Source organism: Calypte anna, chromosome 8, assembly GCF_003957555.1.
Source record: "Calypte anna isolate BGI_N300 chromosome 8, bCalAnn1_v1.p, whole genome shotgun sequence".
Taxonomy (NCBI): domain Eukaryota; kingdom Metazoa; phylum Chordata; class Aves; order Apodiformes; family Trochilidae; genus Calypte; species Calypte anna.
In genome coordinates, this window is record NC_044254.1 from 22,084,953 (window position 1) to 22,107,231 (window position 22,279).

General features: G+C 49.8%; 1 protein-coding gene and 1 long non-coding RNA gene across 2 annotated transcripts; one reads left to right on the plus strand and one right to left on the minus strand.

Moving 5' to 3' along the window:
• Positions 1 to 881: 881 nt before the first annotated feature.
• LOC103525897 (fatty-acid amide hydrolase 1) lies at positions 882 to 10,446 on the minus strand. Its single transcript, XM_030455414.1, has 15 exons — positions 10,189 to 10,446; positions 8,740 to 8,853; positions 7,940 to 8,083; positions 7,478 to 7,611; positions 6,213 to 6,419; positions 5,785 to 5,825; positions 5,117 to 5,241; positions 4,759 to 4,884; positions 4,105 to 4,202; positions 3,634 to 3,733; positions 3,298 to 3,338; positions 2,461 to 2,500; positions 1,778 to 1,886; positions 1,314 to 1,459; positions 882 to 1,222 (listed from the first exon to the last, which is right to left on the minus strand). Exons 1-15 carry the CDS (start codon positions 10,348 to 10,350, stop codon positions 1,091 to 1,093), a joined length of 1,719 nt encoding a protein of 572 aa, XP_030311274.1. The 5' UTR covers positions 10,351 to 10,446; the 3' UTR covers positions 882 to 1,090.
• On the plus strand, positions 10,418 to 11,797 carry LOC115598677. Its single transcript, XR_003987822.1, has 2 exons — positions 10,418 to 10,500; positions 11,000 to 11,797. It is a non-coding gene; the product is annotated as an uncharacterized LOC115598677 (long non-coding RNA).
• The last annotated feature ends 10,482 nt before the right edge of the window (positions 11,798 to 22,279 follow it).

Sequence of the window (22,279 nt, forward strand, 5' to 3'; positions counted from 1 at the left end):
AAACCAAGGGATAAACCTTGGAAAGACTCCATGCTTTAGCATTATTCTGGTTTAAACAATAATACATTAAAAACAAGAAAACCAAACTAAACAAAAAACTCAAAAAAACTCCAAAATCAACCAAAAAAATCCCAAATCAACAACAAAAAAACCAAATCCCACAAACAAAAAACCAAACACAAACAAACAAAAAACCCCAAACCAACCCAAAAAACCAGAGCCAAAGCTTTGTTCCAATCCCCCTGTGACATTGCTGCACTGGAAAAACACTCTTGCTTTTTGTGGTCTTCCTTTCTGGATCGCCCTTGGAAACCTGTTGGGAGCAGCTGGCACTGCCAATCCCAGTGTCAGGGGCTGCCAGCGCTGGGGAAAATCTTCCCTGGAAAACCTGGCATGGCCCCTCTGCCAAACGGGAGGAAGGGGGGTGTGCAGGGCAGGCTGTCCCTGGCCACCCCCACCACGCAGTGCCCTGCAGCACTGGGTACCCCTGCTCTGGGGAAGATAGGAGGAGGTGTCCAAAGGAATCAGGAGTTAATGATATTCCAGGCTTCCCCTCCATAGCAGGTGCCAGTAGCCCTGCCTGATGGGAAGCAGTCCAGGTCCCTCCCTGCCTGCCTGCTGGCAGGCTCAGCTTTGACCTTGGATTGCTGGTTTGCAGCAGGGGAAACAGCTGATTTTGTCCTTAGGGAAATGAGAACGGAGGGGAAAACCCCTTTTCTTCTTTACAAATAAGAGTCTGAGCAACTTGGACAAAAGCAGTCCCAGTTTCCCCATTTGTAAGAGAAAGATCATGTTCTTGCACTTCCCTGAGGGGTGTTGAGAGGGTTGTTAAAATCAACCCCAATCCATCACACAAACACAGAACCGAAGTAACAGACTTCCTGATAAAAAACACCCCACTGTATTAGGACAATGATTGGAAGTGCTCCACCACTGTGGAGCTCGCCCAGCCTTCCCCTTGCCCACCAAAACCAGCAGCCAGCTCAGCCATCACCGCATCCTCACGGAGGGGAACACCAGTACTGCAGGTGAGCCAGGGTGACCAGCACTGGTGTTCACTGGGATCCTGCTCTGGGCAAGTGTGTGGGACTCAGAAGAAGAGCTTGTTTTTCTTCCGGACAAGTGTCTCCACCTCCTTCATGAACCTGAGGCACAGCTCCTCCTGCCACGGCAAGGCCACGCACTGCACGGCCACGGGCAGCCCCGTGCTGCCATGGAAAGCCTGTGGCACAGAGAGAGGGGGACAGGGTAAGGGGACGTCCAGAGGAAAAGACAAGGATGCTCGCACCCCTGGGGAACCTGGTGTGACTCACCTTTGCCAGGGTCCGGTCCCACCAGTCCCGAAAGTACCCTTGGTAGCCCCTCAGCTCTTCCTCATCCTCATCTGTCACCGTCGTGACAGGGACCACGCCGGCGGGGAAGTCCAAGGCATTGTAGAGCATGGTGTAGCTGACAGCCACTGAGGGAGAGGGGCAGCATTCAGCACACCACAGCGAAAGCCTTTGCACCCACCCATGTATGCAAGCTCCCAGTTTACTGGGCATTTGAACTGGGAATTCAAGGGCTGCGGGATGGAAACCTCCCCCTTGGCTCCCACATGCACCCCAGGGGCTGGAGCTGCAGCTGCCCCAAGAGCTGAGCTCTTCCCATCACTGGCCAGTGTCTTGAGAAGGTGAAGAAGGAGGAGGAGGAGGAGGAGGAAGGCTTCCCATTGATATTGTTGGAGTGCCACAGCAGGGGCAGGCTGGAGGCAAAGGTCTCCTGTTGGCAACCCTACCTGAGAGCTTCCCAGGGTAGCCGATGCCTAGAGCTGGGCCCAGCATAGGACAAAGCATGACATCCAGATTCAGGTTTTTCCACTGGGCGGTGAACTGGTGGCAAAACCCCTGAGGAGAAAAGGCAAGGCACTGGTGGTCACTGGGGTGGATGTGCTGGCCCGTAGCTGCTGGCTGAGGCTCTCCTTGAGTGCCCAGCTGGGCTCTTGGCCCTTCCCCAGAAGCAGCCATCAGGTACATCAGACCTGATCCTGCTAAAATCCAGCAACTCTTTGCTGCTTGGCCAACAGTCCTTCCACTGCACAAAATACCCAAATACCCCCCTCACACACTAAAACTGGAGGTGAGGAAGGATTGAGTGTGGAGGCACAAGGCAACCCGTGACATGGATCTTGAGGAAAAGAGAATGGAAATAAAAGCAAGTCCACCCCAGCTGATGACCTACATTTTCAAGGGTAGGAGTAACAAATTCAGGTCTAGTTTGGGATGACCAATGTGCCTGCATGTTGTCCTAATCTTTAAATGTGCTGAGAACTTGCACATCCAAGCGAAAGCTGCTGAGGCATGATGCATGGTCCTACCTCACATCACCAGTGACATGATCATCTCCTAGCTTTGGTGAATCTGCCCTTTCCCAAAGAGAACTAAACCCAAAACTATCTAGCCCCAAATTGCAATACTTTACCTCAATTTCATGATGAAGACTCCAGACTTCCTCCACTGTGCTGAAAAAGGAAACAAAACCAATGAAAGGCATCAAGAGATGCTTGCAAAGTACAGCTCTAGGGGTAGGAAACAGCATAAAAAGCAGATGGACACAGGTTATTTCTGCCCCTGGAGCTGCAGCCAAGGGAAGTGAGGACTTTGGCAAAGTCCTGGCCTTTCCTCTAAAGGGCTGTGGGTCTTAATTCTGCTTCTGCCCACGATGGAGATCTGCAGACTAAAGGCAGATTGCTGCAGTGATGCTTTAACCTGACAAGTGTCAGGCCTGTTACTGCTTCTGTGGTGAGGAGGTGGAAGCTCAGGCACATGATTTCTCAAAGGCCAGGCTGCATGAGGTGGGCTGATCCCCTGATGTGAGGACAGACATAATGTCTTGGAGGTGCAGCACAGAATATACCCTCTCTGCTATGGGATTTGAATCCCTTCTCAGCAGCCTAAGGACAAGGCAATCTCCTTCCCTGTGTATTTGCCTTTCTCCTGTGTCACAGGATCCCTACCCTCATAGCATGATGGATGCATTAACCAGTGCTGAAGATATTTCACTCCCACTGCTTCATCCCCTTCCTAAGCAAGAAGCTGTGAGGTCCCTCCCATCCTCAGTACTAGCAGTTTGCCAAACCCCCCAGGGTTACGGTGCTGACATCAACTGCTCCCAGTTTGCTCCCACCCTGGTATTTTCTGCCTTGTATTTTCTCAGAGGCAGGCAGCTGGGGCAGTATCTCTAATGCAGCAAACACCCCTGCTCTCTGAAAGAGAAACCCAAATCTTCACACATTTGCATGGGCTCAGATTTACTCACTTTGCTTTCATACTTCTTACAAGACTTGAAAATCGAGGCACCTGAGGGGAAAGTAATGAAAAAAACCAATAAAATTACATTAATCCCAGCCCTGCCCTCTGAAACAGCTTCACCACAAACAGAAAATGTCTACTCAGTGCTCAGGCAGGACTCATGGATTTTCCTCAAACCCAGAAGGAACAGAAACAGCCTCACTCTGGTTTGGAGACATGTCTAAGCACAGCCAGGAAGCAATGCCTAGGGACATCTCTATGACAAAGCCTTACTGCAATGAAAAACAAGTTATTCACCACCTATTTCTTCACTCCATCTATGCTAGAAAGAAATGGACCTTACGAATGGTTTGGCAATCCAGGAGAGGACACTTTTTAGCCAGTTCGGTGCCTTCGCCAACCAGAAGAACAGCCCCATGCTGCTTCGCTCCAGCTCCCCTTTGCTGAAAGAGAAAAGGGTGTTTAGCTGAGCACTGTTAGGAAGCAATCACAGTTGGTCAGCTTTCACAGGCTAAACCCTCTGAACAGCATCTCTAAGTGACAGTGAGGGGTTTGCTCCCTTCCTATGTGCTTCTGTGATTCTCCAAGTATTTGGCTATCAGCACCCAGTTTCCCTTCATCTGTCAAGACTGGTAACAATCCCAAAGAGACCCATGGTCAGCTGAATAGTTTGATGGTTAGCTCCCCAGTAAACCCCAGTGCATATTAACTACTGTCTACATCCAATAGATCTGTACCTGGATGCTCACCAGACCCTAGGGAGCATTTTCAGAGAAAGGCATCAACAACACCAACAGTTCCAGGCTATACTTACAATTTTTTGCTGAAGGAGGCACCCCCATCTGCAAACATTCCCCTGACACAGAAGTTAAAGATCACATAGTCCACATTCGTGAGTTCAAAGGGCACCAGCTGGAAAGACAACAGAAGAGAAGTCAGTGGCACAAGCAAACTGGGTAAGAGAAGCCATCAAGGAGGATGTGGGTTGTACGGCACCTACAATGTGGTTTCAGCCAGGGTGTGAGTAAATGCACCTATAGTACAGGCAAGTCACATAGCTGTGTGTTGTCCTGGTTTGGGCCATGATAAAGGTGATTTTCTGTCTTGTACTTTTGCTTTCAGCTAAGTCTCTTGTAAGTCACAGTTTAACACTGGCCCTTTATCCTGGCCCAAACCAGGAGAGTGTCTACTCCCCAGCCTGGTTACAGATTGGGGTGGGGACCCTTTTGTGTTTACCAGCACCAAACCACCACTGAGATCCTGCTGTGAGGAGAAATCAAGTTGCAATGTAAAGAATCTCCCTTTTCCAGAAGCAGCTACCCACTTTCATCAAAACTGTGGGAAGATGAATGGATTCCAGGCTCCCTTTTCCTACCAAACTTGCTTGATAGTCACCCATGGGTCCCAAAGGCACGGTGGGAAGGAAGGATAGATGGATCATGACTATTGGGATCATCCAACACCTTACCGTGTGGCCAGCCTCCTCCAGCATCTGCTTTGCCTCCCTCACAGCACGTCTCATGGCTGGGCTGGGCATGGTGAAGTAGTCAGTTTCATAATAACCAATACGGAGGGGCTGTGTGCTGGAATACACCTGCAGAGCAAGGCAGAGCATCAGCTGGAAGGATGTCAGCAGCATCAAGAGCCAACAGGACACCCATGCCACGGGGTGAGTCTGGAGAGCAGCACTTCTGCCGCCTGTATGACCATCACAAGACATGGCAGCTTAGAACAGGTCCTGGAAGGCTCCCGTGAGCCACTGGCATTTCCAACCTGAGCACTGAGAGCTCTTCTCAGAGACTTTCTTCCCCTTTGAGGGCCTTTACCTCTTCATTGAAGGGAAGGGGGGGGACTGTGCTGTCCAGGCTGAACATGTCCTCGCACAGGAGCGCTCGCATGGACAGCGCCAGGCTCTCCACATCCTTTGCCATGGGCCCCACTCCTGCGGCCACTGGAAGAGACCAGAAGAGAGCAGTCATGGCTGGGCAGACTTTCAGGGGCATGCCCTGCAAAGCAGGACCTTGCAGTGTAATTTTGATTCAATCTAATTCTGGCAACAGCTCCAGTTTGAGAAGTGGGCTGGAGATGCCTCCAGGTATCTTCCCACCAGCAGGCCCGTTGTTATGGACCCAGAATTGTTACCTGTCAACTTGTGTCCTGCATCCCCATTTCATGATTTACAAAATAAACAAAAAGCTTTGTCAATCACAATGACAAAGCAAGACACCTCCTTTGACAGCAAATCCCACCTCCCATGAAGCAGTGGCAGACAACGCAGCAACCCAAGGGATACAGGGTTGTGCGTTACACAAACTGTTCCTCTTGGCTCATGCATATTCCATTTCCTCAGGAATCACAGTATGGGAGTGAAAGAGACTCTGAAAGGGAACCCGTTTCTCTCCCTGAATGTGTTGGAGAAGGTCCCCCATAACCAGCTGATTCTTTCTCATCCCTGCCCTGTTGCCCTCCCTGTGGGACCAGCATCAACTCCTACCTGCCTTCTGCCCAATGACACCAGCAATTATTCCTTTTTTACTGCAAAGAAAATAAAGACAAAATACATCAGCTGAGTAGTTTTCATTGAAGTGAAAGGTTTTAAGCAAGTGGTAATGACAACACTGCCTTCCCTTTGCAGATGCAGAGGTTGGCAGAAGGAAGGGTCAAAGAGACATCCAATCTAGGCCAGAATGATTATGTCTGGAACAACCATCCCCTTAGCATGCAGATAGAGAGGTTTCCCTATTCTGGGAAAGGAGAACATCTGCTTCCCTCCACATAGACCCAAGAAAATATCCTGGCAGGAGAGAGTAATGAGTCTTTTCCCATTCCCTCATGCCCACAGAAGGAAGAGCATCCCAGAGCAGCAGCTGGTAGGGTGGCACTGGGTCTCACTCACAGATGCGGCTGAATTTCTCTCAGTACCTGAGTCTGTTCCCCGTGGGTTTGAGTGCACAGATCCCACAGAAGGCAGCAGGGAAACGCAGACTCCCTCCTACATCTGTCCCAAAGCCCAGGATGGACCCACCTCCTCCTACGAGTGCCCCTTCTCCACCAGAGGAGCCCCCAGGGGTTCTGGTGAAGAGCAGAGGATTGTATGTCTGACCAAAGATTAAGTTCTTGCAGTCATAGCTAAAGAGAGAGAGAGAAAGAAAGACTGTAAATTAGAGAAATGCAGATATCTCCTGATGTGGACCACAGTCACTACTAAAAGACCTTCAGAAAGTCATTGGATAATTCACAAGTTATTACATTGACATTACTTCATTTGAGGGGGCATTCCAAAGCTCCCATGAGGATCATTAGTCTTTCCATGGTGGTCTCAGGACTTGGATTCACTGCCAGCTACTTTCAGTGTTGCCAATCCTTCCTCAGACCCTCTGGCAGCACAAATACATCAAGCCTCCTGGACAACCTCCCTCTTCAAGTGGTCCCAAGTGCCACAGAACATCCAAAGTATCTGGAGTAGGTCCAAGCCCCCTCACCCTGGGGGGCATTGCTGAGCCCCTGCTTTGGAACAGGCCAAATGCCAACTGCAGCAATATTGTAAGACTCCCCCAGGAACTGCTCCAAAATCTGATAACCCCTGGGGCAACCTCTTTGTGTGTTTTTTTAAAAAAATTAGTCAGTCATTGCTGCATCACCTTAAGGAAGGCATTTCAGACAGCTTGGGCAAGTGTCACCCATGAAGGAGCTTTGCCAGAGTTCATCTGGCAGGACATGGGGACACTCCAGCAAAGCACACCCAACTTCACCTCCCTATCAGTGATGTCAAATGTGGGCTTGCCAGAGGCTTTGGGGTGGAATGAATCAAGGTCATTAGCTTAACTAGCTAACTGGCTTCTAATGCCACTAATGTGTTTGCACTTGACAGTTAACAGACCATCTCTGAGAGGTTAATTAAAAACCCCAAAAATTAAAAAGCAGTTTAAAAGCTCTCAGCACTATGAATAAGGGCAGTGATTACTCTCCTCCACTTTTGCTCCTTTAATTAGTTTGGAACTGCAGTTCTCATCCTCAGTGTAAATGTGTTTACTTTTTAAAGCTGAACTTAAAGAAACTAAGGATGGGCACCAGGTGTAATTATTTAAAAAGAAGTGGGAAGTGAGAATTTGACTTGATAAAAACTCTCCCTGGAGATGAGGAAGGGAGGAGTGCAGCCACACTGAGGGAATGGAGAGTCCACCTACCTGATGAGGGACTGGGGAACATTGGTTTTGACAAAGGGAATTGCCCCCTGTCTCCTTAGCACCTGCACCACCACACTGTCCTCTGCTGCGGGTTTATTGAGGTTTTTTATAAACCCTAGTGTGGAATCATGACCCTGGGAACACAAGACAACAAGGTTTTCAAAGGGAGGATTGTTATTTCCCCTGCCCCTGTATTTTTACTGGTATACCCAAGCTTGTGCATGCACCTCCAACAACCCATCCATCACATACAGGGTGCAGAGTGTATTGGCAGTAGATCTGACCAGTTTTCTCTGCAGGCTCATATAGGAGATGGGCAACAAAACCCATCACCTGCCAGGGCAGGCCATGCCCACATCAGCTCTGACAAAGTCCAGCCAGATGCCGAGGTCAAACCTCCCCCTCCCACCAAGTTTCAAACCCCAGGGTCTCAGGATACACACGGTATCATGCTGGTGGTACCTCACAGTCGATGGAGTCTTTGATGCTGACAGGTACCCCGTAGAGCAAACCTGGCTTCCCTGTCAGCTTTGCCTTCCAGGCCAGGCTTTCACTTTCCTGAAGATACTCTGTGATGCAGTTGGTTTCTGTGGCAATTTGGAGGGCCTTGGGGAAAGCCAGGAAAGTCCAGAGGTGAGACACAGCCTGCAGCACTGCACAGTAGCCTTCTGCTTTGCAAAGGACACCTGCCTCTTCCTCCTTTTGCACCTATCTATCTGGACAATCTGTTCCTTTTTCATGTCAAACCCCATAACTTTGTCTGGGCATGGGGAGGCCATAGCACCAGCTGGTGCACGATGGACACAAGCACACAGCCCAGCAGAATACTAAGGGCTCTTGATCAAGCTTCTGGGGTAGCATAAAATTATAACCCCAAACAGGGAACCCAGGAGGTGATTAGGGCATAATGGAAAAAGGAGTGAATTAAAGTAGGCACCAAGCCCTTAGGTCTAACCAACCTATCTGGAGATGGAGGAGAGACAACAGTAGCATTCTGCAACTTCCCTATAGCTAAACTAAGCCCCAGGAAGGTATGGGCTCTCTAGATGTTGAGCTTGCTGCTCCAAACCAAGCCAAGAGCCATGGAGAACAGATGCCCAGCTGTCCCCTTGCTCACAGAAAAGTACAGAAGGTCCCTGCACTAATCAGTGTGCAGTGAGAGCTCAGCAGCATTTGAACCACTTGAACCTGGTGCTGGGTTTCTACCAGCAGAGCCAGCTCCACTATGGGCAAGATGTTGCCACAGCACCCTTCCTCCTCACCTTGCTCACATAGGCATAGAAGACATGTTCAGGAGGGAGGGAGCCATCCTGGAGTTTCTTGCAGAGCTCCGGCAAACGTAGAGAGAGGATGGAAACCATGTTCACAGAAGGATGCTATGGGAAAGGTTGAACAGGCAATGAACAGGCGTCTACCTCAGCTGGTGGGCTTCTGCTTTCCCCTTGATGACCACTGTAAACCATCCAAAGAATATCTGCCATTTAGTGGCCCAATGCAGCATCTGACTCAAGACCATAGTTCTGCTCCTATCCTGACAGCATCAAGCATGGTGTGAAACCTGCAAGGCTTCACAAAGCCCAGTAATCTAGGCTCTCTAAAGTCTTGTCTTCCTGGCCAGACCGGTCTCACCATGCACCTGCTGTTTAAGACTAAACCTTTCACTCAGCCTTGTTCAGACAGGTACTGGCCAGGCCTCCAGGGAATTACTTGGTGCAATGTTGTCTGCTGAACTGCAGTGGGAATTGGCAGTATGGCTATAGACATTGCTCCAGCAAGAAACAAAACCAGACACGGTGCTAACTCTTCTCCTGGTATCACCAATATATCCTGCAGAGAAGCAGACAAACCAGGGAGCCCCTTGGCTGATGTCAGACAGGTAAATTTGGGGTCTGCTGAGATTTCCTCATTACTGAGTAGATACCATGAAGACAACATCAAACCTCATCCCCTGAGCAGGACTCTGAACCCCGGAGAAGGTCCACTCCAGCCCCAAAATTGGGCAGTTTGATGGGATCGCAAGGGGCACCCGGTGGCTGAGCCGGATTTCTGGGCACGGTGCCTCGACCCCGGTGACATCGCACCCGTTCCGGCGGGCAGTGCCTCCGGGGGGGCGGCAGCACTTTGGCCTCTGCTGGTAACACGTTGCCTTTTCCTACCGCCTCCTCGGCAGCCAGGCTGAGCCGCCTCCAGCCAGGGAGAAAGAGGCTGGGAAGCTTTCAGACGAGGGGCAGGGATTCTCATCTGTTTTCTCCTCCCTGCCGGTGACCGTGCCGGCCTCCCGCCCTGCCCGTTATCCCTCCTGACCTGCCTGTCCCGGGAAGTATTCCCTCCCCGTCCCTGCTCCAGCGGGGATCGCTGCCCTGCTGGGCGGGGTGCATGCACGCAGAAAGTTAGAAAGAAAAAAACCAAAACCCCAAAAAAACCCAAACCCAAACACCAAATTAAATCCCCTTAGCACTATATTAGGAGCCGCGATGCCTTCTGGCAGCCGCAGCAGCTCCAAGAGGGCAGCCCGGCAGCCGCCCTGTGCCGGGGGAAAGGGGGGGAGGACCGGCAGGACGGGCTGCAAGGGCCGCTGTCCCCGCGGTTGTGCCATGGGGACGGGGACAGGGTGAGGAGCCATGGCCGGGCGGAGGCGGCTTTGCCCATCCGCAGCCTCCTCCTTATCGGGGAAGGGGGTGGAAGGGAAAACTGCGGCTCCGGGCACCCACCTGCTCCCGAAAGCGGTGGACCGCCATCTCCATCCGCACCAAGCTCCGCTCCTGCCTCTGCTGAGCCGCCTTCACCTTCTTCCACAGCCCTCGCCGTCGCCGCCATCGCAGCAGCAGCAGCAGCAGGGTGGCAGCCGAGCAGCAGATCAGGGAAACCCGCATGGTGGGCAGGGGGACCCGCACGGCTGAGTTGGCCGGACCAGGACCCGAACCGCACTGCCTCCTCCCGCGCCCGGCGCCTCCCCGCTGCCGGCCGGGTCCAAGGGCAGCCGCTCGCCGGGGAGGAGGTGGTGAAGAAGAAGGCAAAACCTGGTGAGGATTCGTGGGAAGGAGAGGGCTGGGCTCCCTCTGGAAAAGGTCTTAACCAGTTTGCTGCTTTGCCAGCAGCCGCGAGGAGGAGATTTAGGAGCAGGGAAAACTTCTGGGTGAAGTCTCGCCCCGCCCTATGGTGGGTGGTCTCTTTCTGATAAGGTTTATTTATTTTGCCCCTCCCTAAGCCTGGTGGCTTTGATCGCCCCGTAATTTTTCAGCCTCTGTGGGGATAGTCTTGGTTTGGAGCATCAAAGAAGCAGGGGGGAGTCCCAAAGATGTTTGTGTTTCCTGAAGCCGAGCAGTCGCGTCGGGAAAAAGTAACAATAAATGTCCCAGTCTGTGCCCAGCAGAGTCCAGTTCATCACTTGGGCGGACATGGGTGTGCCTGCATTTTCCCAAGTGCTGCGGATTCCAGCAGTGGTCAGGCAGGGGCTGTGCACTCAGCTCTGAGTGATTCTGTCACTCCAAAATTATTTCTGTCTGTCCTTAAACTTCACAGGTCAGTGTTTCAAGCTATCCAGTTTCGATGCTGCCCTTAAGATTGTGGAGAACCTGTTGCGAAGGGATTTGGGATGTTCCCTCACTCCCTCTGCCTCCCAAGAGGATGACCTGTGCCTAAACCACCCCTAGCAGATGCTGAGCTAGAAAATGCAATGCAGGGTGATGTGCCCTCAGACTTGTTTTTTTTTGTGGGTGCTATTGCTCAAGCCTCTGGCTTTACCTCAACCTTCAGGCCATTAGAGCTACTTTAGCAGCACCTGAGAGACTCATACCAGAGCCTGGCTCCCCCAGAGGGAGAGTACACAGTGTCCTGGGCCTGCGGAATGGTGCTGAAGCCTCAGAAATAAATATTCAGCCCTCACTGAACTTCTGGTCTGCAGCTTCTTGCTCTGTATGAGGATAAGTAGCTCCATGTTATCTCTGTCAAGGAAATTACATGCAATAACAGCCTTCTGCTCCAGCTCCCCCCTCATTTTTTGTTTGTTTTCTTTTTCTTTTTTTCCTCTTCCCCCTCTTTCAGCCTGTGGGGCTGAGGATGCTTCAGTAATGTGAGCTTCCAGGGGCACTGCATGCAGACTACACACAGTGGAAAAGAAACTGTGAGGGGAGCAGGGCTGGGGGGGGACTGACCTTGCAGTGAGCCAGTGTGATGGTGCAACCTTCCCTGCACTCTTGGACCACTCAATACTTGGTGCAATTTCTCCCCCTCAGGCAACATACCAATGTGGGACAAGTCAGGTATGGATTGTGAAAGACAGGCTACCAGAATGCTGAGACACCTCCTTGACTCACCTCGCTCCTGTTCCCTGTGTTCTTTGGGGACAACAGTGCTATTTAGATCATAAGCAGAAAACCAGAGCATTGAGGAGCCCCCTTGACTCGCCTGGCTCCTGTTCCCCTTTTGATTGGCTGGAAAACTAAGGACAAGCAATCACCTCCAAACAGACTAACACATCTGCACTTGCATCATGGCTTGAAGACAGGTGATGCCAGGAGACCAAAATTTAGCCAAGGCAACTGGCAGAATGTATTGGAGCATTTGACCATCCGAGTTGGGCCAAAATGGAGAAAAAGTATCTGGCAAAAATGAATTATATCAAACCCTATCAACAGCAATTCCATGTGAGCTTTTTTGAGCTCTCCTGGCTCAGAGCAACCTGTGGCGAGAATCTCCCCTGAGGTGAAACAGCTCTTGGGTGTAACTCCTGAGGGCCATCTGCTGACAAAGCCAATGAAAGGCCAGGGGGAGCTCATCCTCCTCCACTCTCAGTTGTTGCTGGTTGAGGGATGCAAATGCATGTTGAGTATTTACTCTGTACCCAAAGAGGGACCTTTTAACTACAGGTTGGCCTCCTCCATCCACCTCTTTATATGTCTGCACATTTGCCTTCATAAGCTTGGGTTCCTGTGTTTCAATGGGCCTCAGTATTTTTGTCTGTCTGTGTGTGTCTGAATGTTTTGTGTTTATGTGCATAAAGGTATTTGGGATAACTTGCAGTAAATCAGTATGAATCTTGTCATACTCAAATCTGTAATTAAGTTACTGTTTTAACTTAGTCAACTGTTTTAACTTAGTCTACTGAATCACTTGTTATTCTTTAAATTGGTTAATGATTAAGTGCTGCTAAAATTCAACTTTTCTATTCATAAATCTTGAATTGCTGCTATATTTATTATTATTTAACAACCATGTCAAAACATTTCAGCTATGACAGCCAGGAGGATAGGATCAGCTCCAAGTTGGTGAGAGCAGATGCTCTAATCCCTGTCTCCTCCTTCATTCTTTCTCCTGATGAAGACTCCATGTTCTCCTCAGCTGCACTGATCTCAGCAGCACAATGCAAAGAGAGTTGGTTTTTTTTTCCCTGCAGGCAGTAAAACCAGGTGCATTCAAGGTCTTTTAAGAGGAATACAAGAAAGGACCTCTGAAGACAAAGAAATTAAAAACTAGTTCTGGTGGAAGGGAGAATTACTTCTCCAACCCCCTCCCCCTTAGCTGAAGCTCTGCTTAAAATATCTCATGCAGTAACAATTTTCAACTTCTGCAGGAAGAAAACAAAATGCAAGCTTTATACCTTGTGCACCTGTGTCTCTGGACCTGCTGCTGGAGAATCAGCTGGATCAGCTTCCTTCTTCCTTGTCCACACCCCTCTGGGTGGCAACAGAGCTGCCTTCTGCTGGCTGGGTGGGTACCACCACAGCCCAGAGATGCTGTAACCCTGTGGTTACCAAAGGAGGGGCAGAAAGGCAGAACCTTCTTCCAACCATGACACAACACACAAGATCAGCTGGAAGGGCTCCAGCCAAAGCACCAGCTATACCCCTGCTTGTCTGACACCAGAGCAGATGCCAACAGCAGTGTTTTCCTTAACAGGTCTTCTGGCATCCAGGGAGCTGTGGTTTCTCAAGCCAGAGGTTAAGTTCCAGTGACTAATAGCTGCATGATCATACAGATATTTGTGGCATGAAGCAATCTGATTCTGGTGCTCACAACATCCTGCAGCCAGGAGATCCACAGTTAAGCCCTGTTCTATGAGGAAGCAACACATCTGTCTGCTGTCTCAGCTGATTTTACTTGCTGACCCTTATTTCAGAAGAGGCAGTGACCAGTTGTTCACCCTTCACCTGGGAATTTATACATTTCTGTTCTTCCTTTTCACCCTACTGCTTTAAGACTGTTTCCCAGAAGTTAACAACCTGCTTCTGTCACCGGCTGCCAGGCACCTCCTTTCAGGATCTGGTCCCCTGGAAGAAAATCCAAGCTTCATTTGCAGCAGCAAGTGGTCCCTTTCGCTTCATTTTTCCTCCCCTTGCAGGTTCCTGGCTCTTGGGTGGGAGTCAACATGATCTGCAAGCAGGTAAGGCAGCTCCTCCCAGAGCTGGAATTTAACCCCTGCCCTGTCTCCATCCTGATGTGCAGCTCCACAGCAGTCCTGCTGCTCACCTGGGCTGTGAAGGAGCTGATGGAAAGTTTGTCCAAGCTAAACACCTTATAGAGACTCCTGAGGAGACTGCCCAGCAACTCAGGCAAGATGCAATATCATCTGGAAGCAATTCCTTTTGCTTTAGCAAGACAGTTGCATGTTTCAACCAAGTTGTTCACTTGGCAACAACTTTGTTGTTCACTTTGTAGTCACCTCTGCTTGTAGAAGATGCCTGTCCTCCCCCTGGTTGTGTTCCAGAGCTCTGCCAGTGGGAGGGGTGGTTGCTCACAAATCTGCTTCAGGCTGGAGTGTTTGAGTTAAAATAAAAAGTCTGAACACACAGTTTGTGCCAGGTCTGTGGACTCTGCTCTGAGTAGTCCATGTTATGAGCAGTGCTCATGCCTTTTGTCCACCAGCAGAGCAGAGGAGGAGTTGACCTGGAACTGGACCATGACCTGCATGTGCAACTTGCACAAACTCCCTTGCTCCTTGTGCACTTGGTAGCTGCTGCGTGGATGGATGGATGGATGGAGAGTAAAGTTGAAGAGGTCACAAGCAGTGGGGTCACTAGGATGGGGAGGGCCCTTTGGAAGATCTCTGAGATTTCTGAAGATACTTTAAGTGCAAAGCAAATAGTTGCAAGCACTGGATCAGGCTCTGAAAAACCTTCTCTCAATACAAATAGGAGCGTGGGGACTCATTTCTAGTAGTGTCTGTGTTACAGCGACCCCAGTCCAAATAGCTTTGCATTTCATGTGAATATTAAAAAAATAAGGAGGAAAAAAAAAAAAAAAAGAGAATGAAAATTTAAGCGACTAAAATTACTCCTGTAGTTGTTTTACACAGCTGAATGAAGATAATTGTATTGGCAATTGTGAGTGATTACAGTATTAGCTGCCATCAAAAAAGTTATTTTTTTGAATGCTACAGGAATTAATGATACATAAAACTGTGCTTAGATTGAGTGCATTCATCAGCAGAAATGCCTCGTGCTGGCACTGCTGCACTGTAATTACTCCAGCAGCTTGGAGAAAGAGAGCAGGAGATAGGGAGCTATTGTGGATACTGCCAAAGATTTCCATACATTTACACACTGAGCAGCTCTGCTGCTTGAGCATGGGGCAGCAGAGCCAGGGCAGCAAAGCTGGTTAGGGGGGGATGATGAGTTTGGTCTCTTCTTTTTCTTTATTGTTCATTAAAGAGCAAAGAATAGGAGGTCATCTCTGTTCTTAAAACTCGTGAAGCCAGCATGGAGAGATGGCTAGATGCTCCTCAGAACAGCAAGAGATGAGCCCAGGCTTTACAGGATGTTGCCTCATGGTGTGTTGAATTGCTAAGACCATTTCTGGGGTCCCAGGCAGTGATTGCCCAGCCCTGGGAGAGTGATGGTGGTGATGGGAACAGCAGAGGTGATGTCCTCAAGGGGCATCTGCTGTGCCCTGTGCTTCAGGTGAGCCCATGGTGCTGCTGCATCCGTGGGGCTGGGACACTGGCTACATCTTAGTGGTGACAGGGTGAGGAAATCTAGAAGAAACGCTCCCTAGCTTGCTCCACACATTATGGCCCTTCAGCAAGGAGATAACAATATTGTAGGGGGAAGTTTGCAGACTGGGGCAGCCCAGGAAAATCTATTGCAGGGATTGTGAGCAATCTGTGCAGAGAAGCAGGATGCTTCTCACGAGAGAAAGGATCTGGAGGGGCTGTTATTAGAAGGATGGTGGTTTGCAGCCCCTTTCTGGAGCCCACAGTCCCTCTCTACCAATGGACCCATGCTCTGCTCAAGCAGGAAATCTGAAAACCTTCCCCGATGGTCATCTTCTTGTGAACAGCTGCCTTCGGAGTGAATCTTGAGCTAAAATAATGGAGAAAGAAGAGAACAGACCCTTTCCAAGGCATGAGGGAACAGCAGGCAAGGGACGTCTCACCCTTGCTGGGTGCCTTTGGCTTTTCGGAGGTTTGCCACCAGAGAGCAGGGCTGAGCTGCTGGCCTGGCAGAAATCCCATGCTCGGAGGGGTTTGCTCCCTGAAACACAGCACTGCGTGCTCTGAACTTGCGGGGAGTGATGAACCAAGTCTTTTTCTGGCTCTTAGGGTGATGGGACAACCCGAGCTTTTTTGGGGAGCAGTGCCTTGACTTCAGGCAGTTTTAAGTGCTCTTCTGAAAAGATGGGGATTTTGCCATCTGTCCAGCTGGACAGGGTCAGTTTTCCTAAGGAGGATGTTCCAGCAGAGCTTGATTCTGCAAATGGTTAGTGCTCAGAAACCTGCAGTCCTGCTGCTGTCAGGATGGGTTGCAGTGTCCAGGACCCTGAAAAGCTGCCTGTCCTTACGAATGATCAGCAACATCTACACCCTGTCTAAAAGCATCTTGCAGGGAGGGAGAAACAGTTCCTGTTGATTGTGTTTGAAGCCCCACAGCACAAGTTTTGAGGGTCGGGGCAGCCCCAGGTTTAATCCTGACTCTTATTCCATAGTTTGGAATCAAGATGTAGGCAAAGTCCTGAGCTGTAGCAAGGGCCTGAGACCTTGTGTATCTCTGAGTGTGAATGGGCTGAATCCAGGTCACCTTGGCCACTGGTACTGTGGTTTTCCTTACCTGGAAGAAAGCATACAAACCCAGAATTATTATTATTTTTTTATTATTATTATTTTTTGCGGGAGGGAGTCCTGCTTTCTGAACAGGCCAGGAGAGGGAGACAGCCAGCCAGTTACTGCACAGCCCAGATTTCCCTCTCTCCTGGCATGCCACGGGATGGGAGCAAACCCACTTAAATATGCACATGGATTTTCCCAGTGGGAAGGTTTGCTCTGTGCAGGCCCCCAGGTGACCTGGGGTTTACCTTTACTCAAGCAGGATGGGCACTGGACAGGAGAGGAAACTGAGGCACAGAGCAGGTCCCTGCCTTGGTGGAGCTGGTTGGTGGCATCCTTCTTGAGGACCTTCCGAGTCCTGCTGTAGGTTGTGGTAGCCCTGTGGTCCAATGTTGGGCCACCAGCTGGGCTATTGGGAGTCATTTTAGCAACACCACAGATGTCACCCCTATGGTGACACAACTCATGCAACACCAATGTGTCTCCTGCTCTGTCCTTGCCCAGTGTCTGTGCAGTGTCTTGCAAAACCAGCAGCTGGTCCCTGGTTCAGATTCCCTGATGGAGAAGTGATGGGGAGCCCGAGCTGTGGGCAAGCTGTTGCTGGGAAGCTCACCCCAGTACTGTGGGGGTAGGAGGGGCATGAACATGTGCAGGCTGTGGTGTTGGGGCCCTCACTGTCTCCTGTGTCATCTTCCTGGAGAGATTGGAAAGCTGCAAACCATCCTGGCCTGTGCTCACAGCAAACATGTCGATGGATCAATTGGTCCCTTTCCATTGCCAGTGTTTTCCCTCCCTTCTCATCTCTCCCAGGCCAGCACTACCCAAGGACTGGTGAGCTCACCCCTGCGTTGAAAAGAAATAAATAAATAACCAAATAAAAATGCTGACGTGGAGAAGTCAATCAGCTTTGTGTGGCCTTGTAATATCTCATTTTATCCCCGCCACGCTTTATTAAATTCTCATAAACCTGTCAATGAGGACAGATACCATTTCAGTTTACCCCATTAGTTCTACACAATGACATCGGGGGAGAGGAAGGCAGGGAGGTGGGGGAGGCACTCGGCACGGAGAAAAGAGGAATGAATTTAAAGAAAGAAAGAAAAAAAAAAAAGGAGAAAACCAGAGCCAAACTCAGCTTCGTGACAATAGTGTAATAACATCAGTGCCCAGGGAAAGTAATTGAATTAAGTGGCTTTTGTTAATGGTTTTAAGATTTAGAAATGTAAATAATAGTTAGGACTCTAATGGGACTCTGGTTTTAGGTAACTGCAGCCCTGAGAATCAGAAATGCTTTGCTGTTTAATATGATGTCAGATAGTTTTGTTATTCCTCCCGTTTCATGCCTGCAAAGCATATTTTGCAGTTTTAAAGCCGGGTGTGTTTATCATCTTCCTTTTCTAACTTCAGACGGAGCTTAATTCGAGAGTATTTGCATGAACCCTTCTTAGCCATTCCCTATCACTTATTCACACCACCAGGAATAAAGTATTATTTCTCCCGAGCTGCTTTGGAGAACTTCCTGACTGCAGGGTTACTCTTCTCCGAAGCCTCCTGTCTATTTACATGTTCATTAAAGGCAGGCACCAGCTGGTGCTCACTGTGGCAGGGCCAGACTCAGCTCCCTGGAGTAAAACCACTGGGAGAAGTGAGGTTACACCAAGCTGAGGTTGGTGGGGATGGAGAATCCAGCCGACAGGTAGGATGAGCCGGGTGATTTAGAAATGACTTTCATGAGAACTCGTTCTGCTCAAAATATTATTGGATTTTTCATTTAGGAACCTATCAAAGTGCAAGAATAAAGTCTGAGCTGCCTAACCCACACAGGTCTAAACAAACAGTTCTCCCTCCTGCTCCAGCTCACGGATTGGAACGGGTCCTTCGTTAAGGCATGGGCTGAGACTCAGGGAAACCCACTGTGCCAGGCAGAATAGGGAGCTTTGCATTTATTCAGGCTCAAAAATCTTCCCCAGTGCACGGTGAAGGCGCTCCCTGGGTTGTGCTGAAGGGATGCTGCTTTCCCTGCCTGTCCCCTGGGCTCTGCAGCAGCCACAGGGGGACCTGCAGCTCCATTCCTGCTGTGTAGGGAGGCAAAAGCTCTCCTGTGGCTTCTGCTCCAGTCTCACAGCAAGTGAGCAGCTCCCCATACACTGGGTCACACCAACATGTCCTCAGGGCAGCTGCCTCCTGGGTTGCTTCCCCCATCACCTGCAGCCATCTCTGCTGTTGATGGCTTCACCTCTGCTTCTGTGGCTGGGGAGTGGGAATCGTGGCTGCAAGCTGTGTTTCCCATCCAGCAGGATCTCAGGATCTACACAACCTCAAAAGCCTTCCTCCATCACCCCATCACCCTCATAAGTTTTCTCCCATCACCTACCCAAGCCTTCTCCCAACACCTTCATAGGTGAGGCTGTTATAGAGAGCCTAAGATCTCCAAGCCCAACCCGACCCAGTTCACCTGGCCAAAGGAGGAGAGAGAAAGTTGTCAGATTGTAAAGGCAAAAATAAAGGGTTCCAGTTGCACATTTTTGCCAGGAGTTTTTTTCTTAAGTAGGTTGTTTGCAAGGAAGAAAAAAAAAAATAAAAGGAGAAATAGTAGAAGTAGTAGTCAGTTCCTCCTGGAGAATTTGAGGTTTCTCACTACCATCCATTTCACAGAATCACAGAATCATCCAGGTTGGAAAGGGCCTCTGAGATCATCAAGTCCAACTCTTGATCCACTACCACTGTGGTTATCAGACCATGGCACTGAGTGCCACATCCAGTCTCTTCTTAAAAATCTCTAGGGACCCCTCCACCACCTCCCTGGGAAGCCCATTCCAATGCCTGATCACCATCTCTGTAAAGAATTTCTCCCAAATATCCAACCTAAACCTCCCCTGGCAGAGTTTAAGTCCATGCCCTCTTGTCTTACTGATGGCTGCCTGGGAAAAGAGACCAACCCCCCCCTGGCTCCAACCTCCTTTCAGGGAGTTGTAGACAGTGATGAGGTCTCCCCTGAGCCTCCTCTTCTCCAGACTGAACACCCCCAGCTCCCTCAGCCCTTCCTCACAGGACTTGTGCTGGATCCCTTCACAGCCTCCTTGCTCTTCTCTGGACCTGCTCCAGCACCTCAATCTCCTTCCTGAACTGAGGGACCCAGAACTGGACACAGGAGTCAAGCTGTGGCCTCGCCAGGGCTGAGCACAGGGGAAATTTGCCCTGTTAATGCACTTTGAGCAACACTGGGGTAGAACAGAGGGGTCTGTTTCTTCCCTTATGGAAAAATAAAGTAACACTGAGAATAATATTGCAGTTAAAATGACAAATCCTTCACTATTCTCCCTACATTAGAAAAGAAAACCCAACTGCCCTGTAAATTATTTGATTTTTGAGAAAAGCTCCTGACTCAGCAACTTCCACCTGGAAGATACATTTTTTCTGACCATGCCTCTGTGGCATGGAGTGGGTGCTGCAGCCTCGTGCTGTGATACAAATGAGATCAGTGTCTTTCCCTCTTTGCAAACAAGAGCTTGTCAGACACTTGGAAATTTGGAGACTTGTTTTTTTCTACACTTCAGTGTTTCCCAGCAGAGGTGAGCTGCAGGCTCAGCACCTGCATCTCCTCCTGGGATCCCACTGGGATGCTGCTGTGCTCCCAGTCAGGAATACAGGATTTTTTTCCCCGAGCTTGTGTCCTGTTATCCTGCATCCTCCCAGGGAGCACTGACCTATGGTGAGGGAGAAAAGCTGGGGACCTGGGAGAGGGCAGATGATCCCCCCGTGATGCAAGGGGCCACTTTGTCTCCCTGCTTGGAGGGACAGGACAGATACAGCTGTAGCTTGGGGCTCTGCTTTGCAAGTTGAGGTGCTCAGCAGTTCAGCAGAAGAGCAGCTGGAAAGAGATTTACACAGCCCTATGAACAGGGAAGGACTCTTTAATGCTTGGGGGGCCATTAAATAATTTGCCATGGTAAGACCCAGGCAATGCTATTTTCTGCAGATAAAAAGCAGGTTATTTTTCACTAGCTGCAAAAAGGCTGTTGGTGTTGGCGAAACTTGCCACTGGGTCTGTAGCTCTATACAACAAGAGCAGAGATGAGCAATAACCTAAAAATAATTGAAATCCACCAAGGGCTGTGTTGAACTGCTGTTTGGTTTTTTTGTCTGTGTCAGGTGAAGCAACAACAGGATGGGGATGACCCTGGTTCAGGAATAGGTGCTGATGGATGGGGAGGCACATTTGCACAGAACAGAAGATTTGAACATGCTGGAGCTGCTCCTAATCTGCCAAAACTGTGTGTAGATGGGAGTCTGGCCCTGGCTGCAGCATTCTGTCCAAACAAGAAGGAATTGCAATTTTTTAGGTGGGTCCTGGGTGTCTCTTCACTGAAAAGCTCCCTGCTCAGCCAGGAGCCTGTTAGAAGTAGGCAAAGGAAGAACAGCCCTGTGAGCCAGAGAAATTGGACTCCAGATGATTTACATGAAGCATGAGGGGCACCAGGAGGGCAGCCAGCCCAGAAAATGAGATTATAAACTATCATCCCCTGTTACACACTGGGATGTGGCTACAGGGTGGCCCTCTGGCATCATTCTGGGAGGCAGCCATGGTCTAGTGGTGAAAGCAGAAGGCTTTTGTCTCTGTAGATTGGAAAATCCCCATCCTGAGGAGTGTCTGAGAATACACTGAATTTCTAACTTCCCTCTTGCAGCCCTTTCCTAACCTGAGTGCAGTGCCTGACAGGCACCTTTAGAGACCACTGGAACATCCTAACCAGTCACTGCCTCATCTTGCGCCGCCCCATGGCAGGATCTGGAGATGTTTGTGAAGTTCTTGTGGGAGTGGAAGTCTGGTGGACTGAGACAGTGGAAGAGAAGGAGCCCTTCCTCCAGCTGTCCGTGTCCTATGGAGTAGAATGCCTGAGGTGGTCCCATCTCAGCTGTCATGCTAGCAGCTCTGGGGCTGGTGGTACCTATAGGACATTGCTCTGAAGTGGTTTGAACATTGCCTCTTTTGGGAAAAGGAGGAAAGAACCTGGAAAGGGGATATGGGAATCCTAATGCAGATGCAACAAGCTGCTTAAGCTGATTTAGGGTTCAAGCAAGGCCAGCATTGCTGAGAGCCAAGAAAAAGCAGAGCAGCCCTCTGCTCACCTGGGTGTGAAACCCACAGGGAGAGGCACAGGGGTTCTTCACCTCTGAGCTGTGAACTGATAGGAGGAGAGATGAAGCACTAAAAGGAGTCCTCAGAAGAAGCAGAGCCTGGTGTTTAATCTACGCTGGCACAGAGGTGGTTAATAAGATAATCTCTGGGTCCTCTAACACAAAGAGAAAGTGAGTTTTCTGATCCATAAAGGATCAGTCTGCAGGAAGCCCCATCAGACTCCTCAGCGTGAAATTACACCACAGCAGGGGGGTACAGTCCTCCTACTGTACAACATTAAAGAGATGAATTAGGACTTGACATTCATGTGCTTAATATGCCTATTCCTGGCATTATCCCACAAGGACCAGTCATCACCAAGGACTTGCAGTCACCAGGTCTAGGAAGATGTTTGGTGTTGCTCATCTGCTTGCTTCCAGAGCCAGGTTTCCCCATCCCATCTCCCAGCATTAGAAGCAAAGGGGAACACAGCCTGGCTCTTCTATCTGGCACCAATCTGGTCCAGTGAATAAACACCAGGTGCACCCTTGTTGCTTGAATAAATGACAGTGATACCCTGGGCTGATGGGTGTTGAAGGAGGGGGAAAAACACAGTGCATATAAAATCATGTCTTAATCCTCC

Excerpts from the sequence above, each read along its gene's own strand:
- LOC103525897 (XM_030455414.1), bottom strand. The coding sequence starts at position 10,350 with ATGCGGGTTTCCCTGATCTGCTGCTCGGCTGCCACCCTGCTGCTGCTG. Across the intron at positions 7,612-7,939 it reads AAGACTCCATCGACTGTGAG|GGTCATGATTCCACACTAGG; the intron begins GTACCACCAGCA and ends TTGTGTTCCCAG. Across the intron at positions 6,420-7,477 it reads GTTCCCCAGTCCCTCATCAG|CTATGACTGCAAGAACTTAA; the intron begins GTAGGTGGACTC and ends CTCTCTCTTTAG.